Consider the following 15356-nt stretch of genomic DNA (forward strand, 5'->3'; position numbering starts at 1 on the left):
TTATTGTGTCGGAAGGTTCTGGGTTCGAATCCCAGTCCGAGCTATCTAATAATTTTTTCTCGCATATTCTATAAACTCACATTAAGATGATCCTCTCCACATTCCTTTCTTAATCGTTTCCTACCAATATCCTGTTACGTGAATGTGGAACGCTTCACGTAATAATTACCGTAACTCCTATTCTTTCCCGCTTCACAGCATTATTTATATTTGTAAAAATGCTTGCCGTAAGATGGACGGTGTGGCTTAATGTATATAGAATAAGCGAAAGGAAATTTAGTATAGACCGGATAGCTCAAATGGTAGAGTAGCCGACATGTCTTCGGAAGGTTCTGGGTTCGAATCCCAGTCCAAGCTATCTAATAATTTTTTCTCGCATATTCTACAAACTCACATTAAGATGATCCTCTCCACATTCCTTTCTCAATCCCTTTCTACCAATATTCTGTTACGTGAATGTGGAACGCTTCACGTAATAATTACCGTAATGCTACAAATATAATGGAAAATAATTACCGTAATGCTACAAATATAAATAATACTGTGAAGCGGGATAGAATAGGAGTTACGGTAATTATTACGTGAAGCGTTTCACATTCACATCCTATCCTCCACTCTCTCTACTCTGGTGGTAATCTCTCATTGCTTTTCTGGTTCCAAGAACCGTGATTGAAATCTTGATGGAGTCCTTTACCAAACTTTAATTTAATTTATTTAATTAATATTAATTATTTATTGGGCCATTCGGACGGTAAAGATCCACACCTGTTACAATATATTGTTCACACATTTAAAAGTTATTCAAAATCAAAGTTCAACTTTTCAAAAATTTGATCAAATTCAATAAATTACACCGAAACTGTTGGTTTCAGTGTCAAAAGAATGATTAAATTTTTTGTCAAACATTAATTGAACTTCTGATAAATGTTGACCAATGATTTTTTTTTTATTTAATCAAATGAATATGATGCTTTTAAGGAATTTTTTTCGCAATAAACCAAAAAAATAACCAATTTTATTCGATTACTAGCGTACACGATAGACGTTGTCTTGTACACACGTCTTAAATTAAAAAATTTTAAGTTTATTCGAATGTTCTGTTACAGTTCTGACCGTTTCGATGCAAATTATTATTAAAGCGTTATAATAATGTAATATTTCAATTGGCCCGTGATTGATTTCATTACAATAACTCAAAATTTTTTCGAATTTGATCGCTACGCCCACTATTAGATCACACTGAAATTAAAATTAAATATTTTTGAATATTCGATACTGTGATCAAGGCAAAGTCAGCCGGTCCCAATGTAAAACATTCCAAGATCAACAACAATTTATGAATGAAAAATTAATTAAATAAATATTTTCCCGTAGACTGAATTATGCATCCAATTCATTCTCGAATCGACCTGAAGACCTTTGGTCTGGATATGTGGCGACTCGACGCAGCGTCATACTAACTCGACACTAACGACCCTACCCACTAAACCCTAAACCCCTTTTCCTTCTTTCCTCTAATCCCTCATGGAAACCGCCGTCAGGCATTACTTCGTGAAGGGAGGATCTAGCTACTGCTCTTCCTTCTGGTGGCTAAGGTGTTAACTATCTTCCTTCTATCTTCTGCTATTTGCTCTTTTTCTTTCGGTGGAACGCAAGTCTTTAAGGACTTCTGTTGCAAACGTGTTGGTAGCGTTCCAGGCAGCTTCTGATGACAACATTGCTTCTACTAGTGAATCTGGTTGCATTCTCTGGTTCAGGATCCTCTCCAGTTTTTCACGCTGTGGATCGAAACGAGGACATACAAAGAAGACGTGCTCCGCGTCTTCAGCAGCTCCTGGGCAAGACGGGCACTCCGAAGAGTCATCGTGCTTAAAGCGGTGTAGATACTCTCGAAAACACCTATGTCCCGTGTGTGTGTGTGTGTGTGTGTGTGTGTGTGTGTGTGTGTGTGTGTGTGTGTGTGTGTGTGTGTGTGTGTGTGTGTGTGTGTGTGTGTGTGTGTGTGTGTGTGTGTGTGTGTGTGTGTGTGTGTGTGTGTGTGTGTGTGTGTGTGTGTGTGTGTGTGTGTGTGTGTGTGTGTACGGCCGTATGTAAACCTCTCATAACTTTTGAACGGCTTGACCGATTTCATCGCGGTTAAAACCATTCGAAAGGGCTTGACTAAACTTAGATTTTGACTCTGATTTAGACCGGTTCAAACCACTAGATTTTGAGAAATCTCAAAAAAACTGCAAAAAAAAAATTTTTCCCATGTGGTTTTTTTCGAATAACTTTTAAATGGCTGAACCGATCGATACTAAAAACTAATCAGCTCTTAACATAAAAAAACACGTCGATTACCGCTATCCCGGTCGAAATCGGTTAATTTGTTCGTGAGCTATCGTTAACGAAAAAAATCGAAAAAATCGTTTTTTGGGAATTACTTTGAAATTCCTTGTTCGATCATTATAAACTTAAAATTTTTTTATAAGGCTTTAAAAACTGCGTTGAATGCTACCAACTACGTAAAAATCTGTTTATTTATTCAAAAGTTATTGAGGTTTAAAATTTCGGAAAATAGTGTTTTATTCAACTTCTAGCAGATTTTTGAGCTCGGAGAGCTCAAAATGATACGAAAATTATATTTTTGAGTTCGAAGAGCTCAGAAATAGCATAAATGCAGTTTTGTGCGCTTAAGTATGAAATGAGCGGGAAGTTGCAGGGATGGCCTTTAAAGTCAACTGTTTTCCTAATTTTTTTTGTTATTTCAACTCCCCTGGCGGATCCGATTTACCGGAATTTACGGTGATTGCACGGTGATTTCACCATGCACGTTCACCGTGATTTTTAGTGAAATCACCGTGGTTTACGGTAAAATCACCGCGATTAATGGTAAAATCACGGTGATTTCACCAAAAATTCCAGTGATTCCACTGTATTTCATTTAAAACTCTGACGTTAACCGTGATTTTTTTTATTACTAAATTTTTAGCGCTCGCATTCAAAATTTCTTTTTCTGATGCTTTTGAACTTGTTTTCTTAAAATTCGTCAAATTTTTTTGTCATTTTTTCTCGCGATACAAAATTATACAATTATTTATAATCAATTTTGTATAATTATAAATAACTTCTTTTCCTCGAGCCATAGCAATGAATTTATCAAATGAAAAATTATTTTCCGAAAGCTATAAGAAAAAAACATTATCACACGCTGCTTGTGTTTTTTTTTTTTTTTTTTTTTTTTTTGTAAATATGCCACTAATACTTCGATTAGACAGTACATGTACTGTCTAACAGTACATGTACCTTGTACAACAGATAATCAATAGGATGCTTAATTTACAACGAATATTTTTTTTGAAATATTTTTGATAATTTGAAGACGAAAGTTTTGTCATTATATATTATTTATATAAAACGCTTGAGAGAAAAAAAGCAATAAATGCACGCTTTGCGCATGTGCTGCCAATTGTAGCGAGTTACTTGTCAAATGGACCAACTTTGATTGCTTTGTTTTTATATTTTGAGGAAACCACAACAGCATTCTAGATTTCGAATAGCAACTTTCGGTAATCTTCTTTACATTCATACATATTTATTTTAATATTAAATAATTTTTCTTTTTGTAAGGAATCTTAAAAATTCTGAACTATATGCAAATTTTATAAGAGCAACTTTTGCCTTAAAATTGTTCGAAATAAAAAAAAAACTATTTCTTTAGTAAAAATATATTTTTTTTTAACAATTTCTTAAATAAATGGCTATAAACAATTGATGGCCCATGATTTCGCAAGAATAATGACGATGTTCAGTTTCAGCTAAACAAAATATACGGGATAAGACATTATGTCCACGAAACTCAAAATTACATGAAAAGGTAACGGCACGGTATTTCAGGGAAATACCGTATTTTACCGTAAATTCACCGTAATCGTTTCATTTTACCTTGATTTGAGATTTCGAAGAATTATGGTGATTTCACGGTGTTTCATAGAAATTTCACCGTAAATTTCGGTGAATTCACCGTAAATTATCGTGAAAACACGGTGACTTTACCGTTTTTTACCGAGAAGTTCGGTAAATAACCGAATTACAGGTTTTCACCATGAATCACTTTAATTACGGTATTTTACCGTGATTCGGATTCGCCAGGGAATCTTTTAAGCATAACATTTTTTTAATCTATATTTTTTTTAATTTCAATTTTTTTCGAAATTTAAATTTCTTTAACATACTAATATTCTGAAACTTGATGTAAAATACTATTAGTCTCCTCAACGACAATCATGAAACTGTTTGAATTGAATATTTTAGTTATGAAATTTACTAGTGCAATCCCTCTGTAGTTACTCGGGACACTAAGGTTACGCTTCTTATGCAACATATCCATGATGACCACTCCAGTTTTCCGGAACAAGGCCAGTTTCAAAAATTTTGTTGAACAAGGTGAGGATGTGGGTTAACCAATTATGAGATTATAACTTAATGAATTCATTTGTTATTCCATCGGAGCCTGCTGCTTTCTTGACTTTAGCTTAAGCAATACTTTGAATTAATTCTTCCATTGTAATGTTTGCATCAAGATGATCATCAGAGTTGATTAGAAGCTGTCCTTAAAACTTCAACTATGGAGGGTAAATTCTCTCAAAAAATTTTTCCCAGTTTTCCATTGAAATTTGAGTCGGGTACGGAGATTGTTTGCATGTCGATCTAATTACGCTTTAAAATTCAGTCAAGTTGCGAGTGTTGGTAAATTTTTGTTAAAGCAAAGCCGCGTATTCAGATTTTTTTTTATCTAGAGTGTCGTAATACAGTGATTTGGCTCTGTGGTATGATTCCCAGTAAGTGCGTTCTAAGGGGCAGGATTGACATACCTTGAGGAAGGCGCTGACTTAACCTTTAGTGATCTACAATCAGCGTCAAGCCAGGGCTTCGCAAGCTGCAACTTGCCGGCTTTGTGAGTGTTGATCATATTACAGTTAGAAGCTGCAGGTATGATGCCTGATGTCAGGAGATTATTAAGCTGATCTGGAGACATACTTGTGTAATCGGTTACTGCGAAGGGAGAGTTGAGCATTTCTTGTGCGTATATATCTTTGTTAGTCGGAGACCATCGAGGTGCTTTGTTGTTGACTGTACTGATAATCTGCTGTGACGGTTGTGTCTTAGTGGAAATAGCTCTACGGTTACTGGGAGGTGATCTGATATTGACCAGACCAGATACTATCTACCCACATGTTTTTTATAAACTGGGCTCCCAAGGTATTAACCCAAATTAAGTCAATGGTGCTTTGACCATTATGGTAGGAAAAGGTGTATTGTCCTGGTGCATCACTTCGTGTTCGCCTATTCAGTAGAATAAATCCCAAGGAATCCATGTAATCGGCTAGCAGCTTTCTCTGTGGTTAGAGACCTAGTCAGCTGATTGTCTATTTTCCTGTAGTGTAGTTCCTGTAATTGAATTTGGATCCAGATTCCCATAGGAACCGAGGCAAGCGTTGAAGATGGACGGTGTGGCTTAATGTATATAAAATAAGCGAAAGTGAAATTTAGTATAGACCGGGTAGCTCAAATGGTAGAGTACCCGACATGTCTTCGGAAGGTTCTGGGTTCAAATCCCAGTCCGAGCTATCTAATAATTTTGTCTCGCATATTCTATAAACTCACATTAAGAAGATTCTCTCCACATTTCTTTCTCAATCCTTGCCTACCAATTATCCTGTTACGTGAATGTGGAACGCTTCACGTAATAATTACCGTAACGTCTATTCTTTCCCTAGCTATAATGCATAAGTCATGACTCATGATAATAGGAGGCAAAAATTGGCAGTAATGTGTTTTGTAGGAGCTCAAGAGATTCTTTGAAGGTACAAGATGGAGGAAAGTATACTGAAACAATAATTAGAATAAGACCGTGTGAGTAAATTTTAGTCATTAACCAGAAATCTGTGCTGTGTAGACTTTGTGGATTGTCTTCAAGTTTAGCAAGAGTCAGTAGGCCTCCGTTTGGCCTACCGGGGCCCTGTGGCTTCAGAGCAGGTGACCAAGAGCTACACCAGGAATCGAGATTATAAATTGGGACAGGTGCTGGTTGTGTGATCCACGTCTCGCTGAATCCAATTAATGAGGAAGAGAAGAAGTTAGTAAGGATGATAAGTTCTTTGGAGCCTCTGATGTTCTAGAACGTGAGTTTTAAGCTTGGAGGTAGGAGCTGGTGGATGTGCTTGCTAGGCAGTTTTTTGGAATGGGTGGCGTTGGTGGTTTGATTTTATGTTTGTTCATGAATTGAGATGTGTTTAGGTGAATAATTTGGTCAATCTGGTCAGTCTGATCAATAACAGAGCTCGGGGGTAAGCGGAAGACGTCAGGTATAACTACTGTGAAAGTAATAGTGGATTGATTAAATTTGTACTATTAAACATCAATTGATACTTTAAATTGACCAAACTTGACTTTTTTGCCCTTTACGATGGCTGAAGTACCGAAATCCTTGGTTTTTTTAGCAGCTATGTTTTCTTCAGAGGTCAAACCATGATCAAAGTAGACCGAAACGGGAAGCTTCTTCTTCTGGGACATGACTTCGCTCTAAATTACTCCGTCCCTGAATGTTGCTTTAATTCTTTTGGCTTTACCAAAGACAGTAACACTGACGATACCATTGGAATTTTGAAATGGGTATAAATAAATTTGTTGACAGTGTCACAAGCGTTTTTGTCATTCACCTCAAGTCCCGTGATAATGGCATTATTCTTTATCAGGTGTTTTTCAACTGTGGTAATAACTTTTTTGGAAAACTTGTTTTCATCTAACTGATAGAATATAGTGTCATTTGAGATTATGATGGGACGTTTTTCAAATGTGCCGAGGCGAGCCGTGATTTTTTAACTTCTCACTAAGAAAATTGAAAATTTTCAAAAATCGGGAAGTTATTGGTTGTAACAGGGGAAAATTACCCTGAGTCGATATATCACCAAATATCGATAATAGTACGACGCAGCACTGGCACGTCTCGATCTTTGGGCCTAAAGAGAGAGTAGAAGGGGGTAGTTTGGGGGTTATTATATAGGAGCCGTGCATTGCAAAAGGGAGAAGTAGTGTAACCGCCAGACGGAGTGCCACAGAAATAAAAAGGGACCGATCCCCGGAGTAGTTACCTATCGACAGAAGCCAATTACATCGAGGACTTCAATCTCAAGTAGTGAGTTAGATCGTCGTTCATTCTTCAAGGTATTGAATATATTACTCTGTGGGCTAGTGGACCGCGGGGTTTATACTCGGTTTACTTCTCCTCTGATTAATTGTTCATTAATTATTTAATTAATAATAACTCAATAATTAATTTTAAATGATTAATATTTGTTGTTAGGCGTTGAGTGGCCCTCAAGGGGATTTTTATCCGAGGATCACTCAGAGACCTTGTGGTGTAAATTGTCATGAGCAGCATTTTATTTGATAAAATAATAATTTACTCGATTATTTATCATATTTTTGAACATCTGAAATCGGTTTTAGTTGTACATGTTTCATTGAATAATTCAATAAAATAAAACCGAATAACAGTGTAGCCAGATCACGCGAGATTCTTACCCCCTCTCTAGCGTCGCGCGCGCCTGGACGCAAGTAAACGATGTGTTTCCGTGAGTCGGAAAGCCGAACGGAGCCGAGGAAATCCGAGACACATCGACAAATGGAGGGGAATAAACCCCCTGCCACACGAAACAGAGGAGTAACTCACACAACAGTAGCTCTCTGTTCGTGTGAAATTCTCAGAATCCGATTTCAGCCGAAACATACAGCGGGAAAAATAATGCTGTAATATTTATTAAAATAAATAAATAATGCTTTTTTTCTTACAACATATAGGTTTAATTTTTTTTTATATGAAAAATAAAGTATTTTTTAATCAATAAAAATTAAAAAAAAAAAATTTTTTAATAAAAAAAATTTGAATTAATTTTTTATGCTTTTATAGCTAATAGTTTATTATTATTATTAAATAATAATAATAATAATAATAATAATGGTTATTTATAATAATAATTATTACTAGTAAGTGTGGTTACTGGAAATTCCCAAACGCAGTTTTTATATTAGTTCTGACTTTTCATCAGTAAGACGTTTGATGGCTGTGCGACGTAAGTGTCGGCTTGCGTCGGCGAGGTTTTTGCGATCGAGCCCGCGTCAAATTATTATTTTTTTTTTTTCGAATATTTTTTTTTCTATGCTGCTACTAACAACAATAATAATAATAATTGTTATTATTTTCATTAATAGTAATAATAATTATAATAATAATAGTTATTCATAATAATTATTACTAGTAAGCGTGGTTACTGGAAATTCCTAAACGCAGTTTTTATATTAGTTCTGACTTCATGTCAGTAAGACGTTTGATGGCTGTGCAACGTAAGTGTCAGTTTCTATTAATCTTTTAAATCATCATTAATCATTAACAATCGACAATTGCAATTGATTAAAAATTTTGATTTGTATTAAAATAAAATAATTAATATACTGGCTCTTGCCATTGCCACAAGGTCAAGCGTCTGACGAACGCGCGCTCAAGCCTTCGACAGCGTTGAGTCGTCGCGCACGAAGTCTTGCCATCGTCGTTTAAATGCCCAGGTTTTTAAAGACGCGTTGCTTACATTTCCGTCGTGAGACAAAAGACGCTGCTTTTGTTTGTCCGTTAATATTGGCGCGTTCCGTTTGCGGTTATTCCGCCATTAATGTTTGTGCAGTGTAATGTGTAAAACATGCTTTGGGATTATTTGGCTTTGATTGCTACAGTCCAGTGATAATTACAGGTATTTTAATAAGTATTTAATTCAATTTTCCTTTATTACTAATAATATTAAATATAAAATAAAAAAAAATATCGATTTCATTCCGCGAAAGTGTTATAATTCTGTCTTTTTTTTCCTACACGTTCTTTTTCCCAGCGTTTTTATTAATTACTTTCATAAATAAAATACAATTAATAAATCATTGTATTTATGGTATCATTTTTAGTGTCATTGTCGGTGTCGTTTTCTGGTGTTGTTGTCGACGTCACCGTCGGCTTCGTTTTCCGTATTTTGTTTTGGTGTCATTGCTAGTGTCATCATTGGTGTCATTGCTGATATAATTTCTGGTGTCATCGTTGGTGTCATTGCTAGATCTTCTTTGGTGTCATTTCTGGTGTCATTGATGGTGTCATAGTTGGTGTCATTGCTAGTTCTTCTTTGGTATCATTTCTGGTGTCATCGTTGGTGTCATTGCTAGTTCTTCTTTGGTGTCATTTCTGGTGTCATCGTTGGTATTATTTCTGGTGTCATTGCTGATGTTGTTTTCATTATTGTAAAGTCGTATTATTGGTGTTGTTTTATTTATTGTAAAATCATGGATTTATCAGAGCCTTCAGCTAATAAATCCAAAAAGTCAAAAACTTCAACATCAATGGTACGATGATAAGCCAGAGTGGAAAACATGGGTCAAGGAATGTTTGTCAAATTCAGAAAAGTTTTTATGTATTATTTGTAATAAAAATTTAACTTGCGGTCGTATTGAAATTGACATACATTCCAAAACCAAGAAACATTTGGAGAACTTGCGCCTGTACAATTTCAACAACTCTGGTTCTCCAAATGTCGTGCTTCCTGGAATTTCTTCATCAGTTTGCTCTCAACTTGATTCCAGTTCATCTTTGTCTTCATCTGAACTGGGATTTAATGAACGAGTTAAAGCAGCTGAAATTCAATTTGCGACCTTGCTTGCTCAAAACAACATTCTCTTGTCGACTGCACCACAAAGGGCATAGCCGGATTGATATGGAAATTCTGCCCCCATGGCTTTTTTGACTCATACTTAGGGGGTCGATTTGGTATCGAATGAAAATAATTCACACCAATTTTTAGCTCTTTAACTCAAACGGTATTCGAGAATTTCAAAAAAACCTGTTTTTTCAAAATTATTTTTATTTTTATAGTAAAATTCGGAATTGATTAATGATGATTTTTTTCCTAATTCTTACGAGTCCAAAACATGAAAAAATCATATGATCATGATTCTCAAATAGAAAACCGATTTTTAACAGAGAAAAGAAAATTATTAACTTCCCGCTAAAAATCTCAGATTTTCAAAAATCGGGAAGTTATTGTTTTCACCCCGTTTTGCAAAAATCGAGTTTTCATCAGATCTCGACGTTTGAAGGTCACAGGAAGCTTCCCTGACTATCCCCGCGAGGTTGTCACTATGTCTGTATGTATGTGTGTGTGTGTGTGTGTGTGTGTGTGTGTGTGTGTGTGTGTGTGTGTGTGTGTGTGTGTGTGTGTGTGTGTGTGTGTAAGTATGTGAATCACTTATAACTTTTGAACGGTTGAACCGATTTTATCGCGGTTGGTGTCATTCGAAAGGGCTTCGCCAAACTTAGATTTCGTGAGAATTTGAACCGATTCGGACCGATAGATTTTGAGAAATTTTGAAAAATCTCAAAAAAAATTAGAAAAAAATCATTTTTGAAAGTGGTTTTTTTGGAATATCTTTTAAACGGCTCGATCGATCAATTTCAAAAACTAATCAGCTCTTAACGTCAAAAAACCACGCCGATCGGCGCTAATCCGGTCAAAATCGGTTGATTCGTTCGAGAGATAGCGTGAACGAAATAAAACCGAAAAAACTGTTTTTTTCACATAACTTCGTCATTTCTTCTCGGATCGTTTTTGATGATATAGAATAATTTCAGAGGTTAAAAAACCGCGTCGATTGCCGCCAAAAACGTGGAAATCGGTTGATTAGTTCGAGAGAAATCCTCGAAGAAATATTTGGAAATAAGGATTTTTTCAACATAACTTCGACATTTTTTGGAATAACTTTCAAACAGCTCTACCGATCGATTCCAAAAACTAATCAGCTCTTAACATCATAAAACCACGTCGATTGCCACCAAGCTGGTCAAAATCGGTTGATTTGTTCGAGAGATATCGTGAACGAAACAAAACCGAAAAAAGTGTTTTTTCAGAGTTACTCCGAAATTTCTAGTTTGACCAATTGAAACTTAGAAATTATTTATAAGGCTTAAAAAACTACGTAGAATGCCGCCAACCGCGTAAAAATCGGTTCATTCATTCAAAAGTTATTGCGGTATGAACATTCAAAAAATAGTGTTCCATGAAACTTCTATCAGACTTTTGAGCTCAAAGAGCTCAAAAGCATAGAAAAGGTATCTTTTTGAGCTCGGAGAGCTTAAAACAACACACAGATTGTACTTTTGAGCTCGAAGAGCTCAAAAAAGCGGCCAGGTATTAACGGAATTAGCGGGAAGTTGCAGGGATGGCCTTTAGGGTCAACCGTTTTCCTAATTTTTTTTTTTTTTTTTTCAGCCTTTTTGAAATATGTCACTCACCAAAATTCGTCAGAAAATGTCTTTTATACTCCTCTATACTCAGGAATTTTTTTGAATTTTTAGAAATGGTGGAACAATTCAAAAAAAATTAAAAACTCATTTTTTTTTCAAAATCTTGCGTTTTAACAAACTTACATTTTTTTTAGTACACATAAATACGTAGAAAATTTTATTTTTGTTTAAAATTCACAATTACATTACTTCTCAATCTTTATACTAGACAACGATAACGTTAAAACTATGTTTTTCAAAATTTTGGCCAAGTTGGCACATTATAACGCCATCTATCGGGATTTTCTGTATCCATTTATTATTTCTTCTAAGGTTTCGCTTGTTTAGATAACCTAAAAACAAAGAAGCTTCTATGGTTGATGTCATTGTCTGAATAGCAGTTAACGCATTAATTAATTCAGTACTTATATTGACAATATTTTTTCGTTCCACCATAAAATTATACTGGAGTATCATTTTTGTTATATTATCTTGTCTCATCTTTATGAGATACTATTTTTTGTCGTTAAATAGTGTCACAGTCGATTACAAAGACTCAAGTAAGTGAAGTTTTATATTTAATCAGTTTATATATGTCCAAATTTCTAATATATAATTTTAATATTGATGTTAGAATGGATTTTGATAAAAAATGTATCAATTGTTACATATATTTGCGTAAAGCAGTTGGTTATAAAAAAGTTGTTATGACAATTGATGAAGCTAATATTGCGACAGAAAAAATTGGAAAGAGAGTTCTTGTTAATGATGCCTTTTGTAGTAAGTGTCGAGTTATTTTAACAAGACCACCTATACTTAAGAACACTCAGGATTCATCTGCAGATCAAGTTAGTATCAAAAGTCAGCCAATTTTTTCTCAGTCTTCTTCCACTACTGTTTCATCCGTATCATCTGAAGATCCTTCATATGTTATTGAAGAAAAAATGGAAGAAGAGCTAGAATTTGTGGAGTTGGGTTTTCCCCGAATCATATCGACACATAAATACTGTTGCCTTTGTGGATTATCAGCAAATATCACAATTGTTCCATTTGAAGCACGCAAACAAGTATTTTCGACAAGACGACTCTTTATTCCTGAAGGAAATCGGTGTTGTAAAGATCACATTATAAAAAAGGGGTTTTATAATGAAGAAATTAACAATTTTCGGATTTATTCGAATACCAGTGTATTTGAAGTTCGTAATTTGGAAAAATTACTTGGGCAGCTGGCTATTTGCACTGGTTCGTCTATAATTGATAAAATTGGAGATCACTCGTTTTCAGAAAAACAGTTGGAGGTATTTACGAGCCTTACCTGGGAAAAATTGATAAAACTTCGTGAAATGTTAACGTCGATGAGAAAATCAGTGAATCGTAATGTCATTTAAGCTCTCGTTATTTTTTTATTCAAATTACGAACAGGAAATTCAAATGCAGTGATATCTTCCATTTTTGGTTTAGCTCGGGAACAAATGGTATCCGACTACTGTGATGAAGTAATATCTTCATTTGAAAAAGATGTTTTACCTCAGTATTTCGGAATCGATGCTATTAGTAGGGAGACATTACTCGCCAATACCTCTAATACTGCTAAAGTGCTGTATCAAGTGAAAGATGACCAGTTGATATTCATTTGCGATGGAACATATATTCGTCATCAAAAAAGTGCAAATAACGAATACCAGAGGAAATCATATTCTGGTCAAAAGAAAGTTCCTCTGTGCAAACCATTCACGATATGTACTACAAATGGTTTCGTTATAGATATGCTCGGGCCATATACAGCTAATATGAACGATGCTGAGATTATGAGAATCATCTTAAGTGATCCCAATGGTCTGATCAAGTTGCTGAAAAAAGGTGACATTATTGTAGTTGATCGTGGCTTCCAGGATATGATAGTATATTTAGAAGAATTGGGGTTTAAAGTGCTAATGCCTGCTCTCAAAGGAAAACGCAATCAACTGACCACAGATGAATCAAATGAATCCCGTTTTGTTACCAAAATCCGTTGGGTTGTTGAAGCAGTACATGGAGATATTAAGCAGAAGTTTAGGATTTTAGATCATAAACTAGACAATAAATTGCTTCCAAAAACTGGTGTTTTTTGTCGAATCGCTTGTTTTCTGCACAATGAATTTGGTAAGAGACTTGATTCTGATCTCGATCTTTCTGAAAAAATTATTGCCGCCATGAACTCAAAAAAGTATCAAGATAATACCTTAGCCTCAGAAGTAGAGACTAATCGTTGGGCAAGAAGAAAAGTTCCTTTTGCAACAATAACTTCAGATATGTTAACTGATTTTCCTGAATTAACGGAACAAGAACTCAAAATTCTATTCACGGGATCATATCAAATGTCTCAAGCTGTATCGTATTTAGCTGAAATGATAGATGAAAACGGAACGATAATACTTTATTATTTAAAAATTACACCTAATATTATAAAATTCAAAGTCAGATCTCGACATATTAATTCGAAGACATATCATTGTTTTGTTGAATATCAATCAGATAAGAACGATATCTCTGGAATAACTCGATATTGTTGTGATTGTGCAAATGGTAGACGTACTGTTGGATGTTGCTCACACATTGCTGCTATTATATACTATTTATCTCACGCCCGATACTTAGCGAAAATCGTAAAACCAGCTGAGATACTTAGTCGTCTGTTTATTGATGAAAAAATCAGTGTCGTCGTGAATGAAGACAGTGATGAAGACTAGCCTAATTGTTATTTTGATTAAAATTTTTATTTTTTCTGTATCAAAATTCAAAATATTTCCCAATAGTATGAAAAAATATATAAGTATTAACTTTAAGTGTCTTTTGAATCAATAATAACCCTTCTAATCACTTTAACCTACTGAATCTTTCTGTTTATGTTTTGAAAAGATATTTTTTGGTAAAAATAAAATTTTCTACGTATTTATGTATACTAAAAAAAATGTAAGTTTGTTAAAACGCAAGATTTTGAAAAAAAAATGAGTTTTTAATTTTTTTTGAATTATTCCACCATTTCTAAAAATTCAAAAAAATTCCTGAGTATAAAGGAGTATAAAAGACATTTTCTGACGAATTTTGGTGAGTGACATATTTCAAAAAGGCTGAAAAAAAAAAAAATAATTTTCTTTTCTCTGTTAAAAATCGGTTTTCTATTTGAGAATCATGATCATATGATTTTTTCATGTTTTGGACTCGTAAGAATTAGGGAAAAAATCATCATTAATCAATTCCGAATTTTACTATAAAAATAAAAATAATTTTGAAAAAACAGGTTTTTTTGAAATTCTCGAATACCGTTTGAGTTAAAGAGCTAAAAATTGGTGTGAATTATTTTCATTCGATACCAAATCGACCCCCTAAGTATGAGTCAAAAAAGCCATGGGGGCAGAATTCCCATATTAATCCGGCTATGCCCTTTTTAAATTATTTCAGTCGATTAGTAAAGAGCCTGCTGTTCTCCAAAAGATGAGAGCGGGCAAAACCAAAGTGACTGGAATTATTTCAAATGTTGTGAGTGTTCATGAATCCGAACGGATCGTTAAAAATTTTCAAAAAACGAAATTTTCTATTCAAGTAGACGAGACCACTGATATTACGAATGACAAATGGATGACGTTGATGTCCGCAATGTGGACCTAAATACATTTTTGGTTAACAATGAATTACTTGAATTGCTTCATTCAGATGCGACGGACGGTTATGCAAAACGTCTTTTTGAACAATTTTTCGTTGCGTTGGCCTGTGACAATGCTTCAGTTATGGTTGGCAAAAATAACTCCTTTAAAGTTTTGATGACTTAGCAAATTCCGAATCTTCAGTCGTTATCATGCATTCGTCACTCTCTTGCCCTCGCCTCAAAAGAAGCATGTTCTAAGATTCCAATCGAAATTCATGACTTTATTGCCAATGTTATTTGTTATATTAATAATAGCCCGAAACGCAGCGCCATCTTTGCTGAATTTCAAGAATGCTATGAAGAAAAACCTATCACCAA

At 34.6% G+C, this 15356-nt stretch overlaps 1 protein-coding gene and 1 long non-coding RNA gene across 2 annotated transcripts in view; both read left to right on the forward strand.

Moving 5' to 3' along the window:
- LOC123262297 overlaps positions 1-7200 on the forward strand; it is a 14821-nt gene extending 7621 nt beyond the window's left edge. Inside the window, exon 3 of the long non-coding RNA XR_006508907.1 lies at positions 7046-7200. This is a non-coding gene — a long non-coding RNA (uncharacterized LOC123262297). The remainder of the gene's footprint in view (positions 1-7045) is intronic.
- Positions 7201-11988: 4788 nt separating this feature from the next.
- Positions 11989-14082, forward strand: LOC123261331. The gene is made up of 2 exons (XM_044722920.1): positions 11989-12727; positions 12776-14082. The coding sequence occupies exons 1-2, from the start codon at positions 11989-11991 to the stop codon at positions 14080-14082; spliced, it is 2046 nt and encodes a 681-aa protein (XP_044578855.1).
- The last annotated feature ends 1274 nt before the right edge of the window (positions 14083-15356 follow it).

Source organism: Cotesia glomerata, linkage group LG3 (genome assembly GCF_020080835.1).
Source record: "Cotesia glomerata isolate CgM1 linkage group LG3, MPM_Cglom_v2.3, whole genome shotgun sequence".
Lineage (NCBI taxonomy): Eukaryota > Metazoa > Arthropoda > Insecta > Hymenoptera > Braconidae > Cotesia > Cotesia glomerata.

Coding starts and splice junctions, on each gene's coding strand:
- LOC123261331 (XM_044722920.1), top strand. CDS start 11,989: ATGGATTTTGATAAAAAATGTATCAATTGTTACATATATTTGCGTAAA. Junction 12,728..12,775: donor GATGAGAAAATCAGTGAATC/GTAATGTCATTT, acceptor AATTACGAACAG/GAAATTCAAATGCAGTGATA.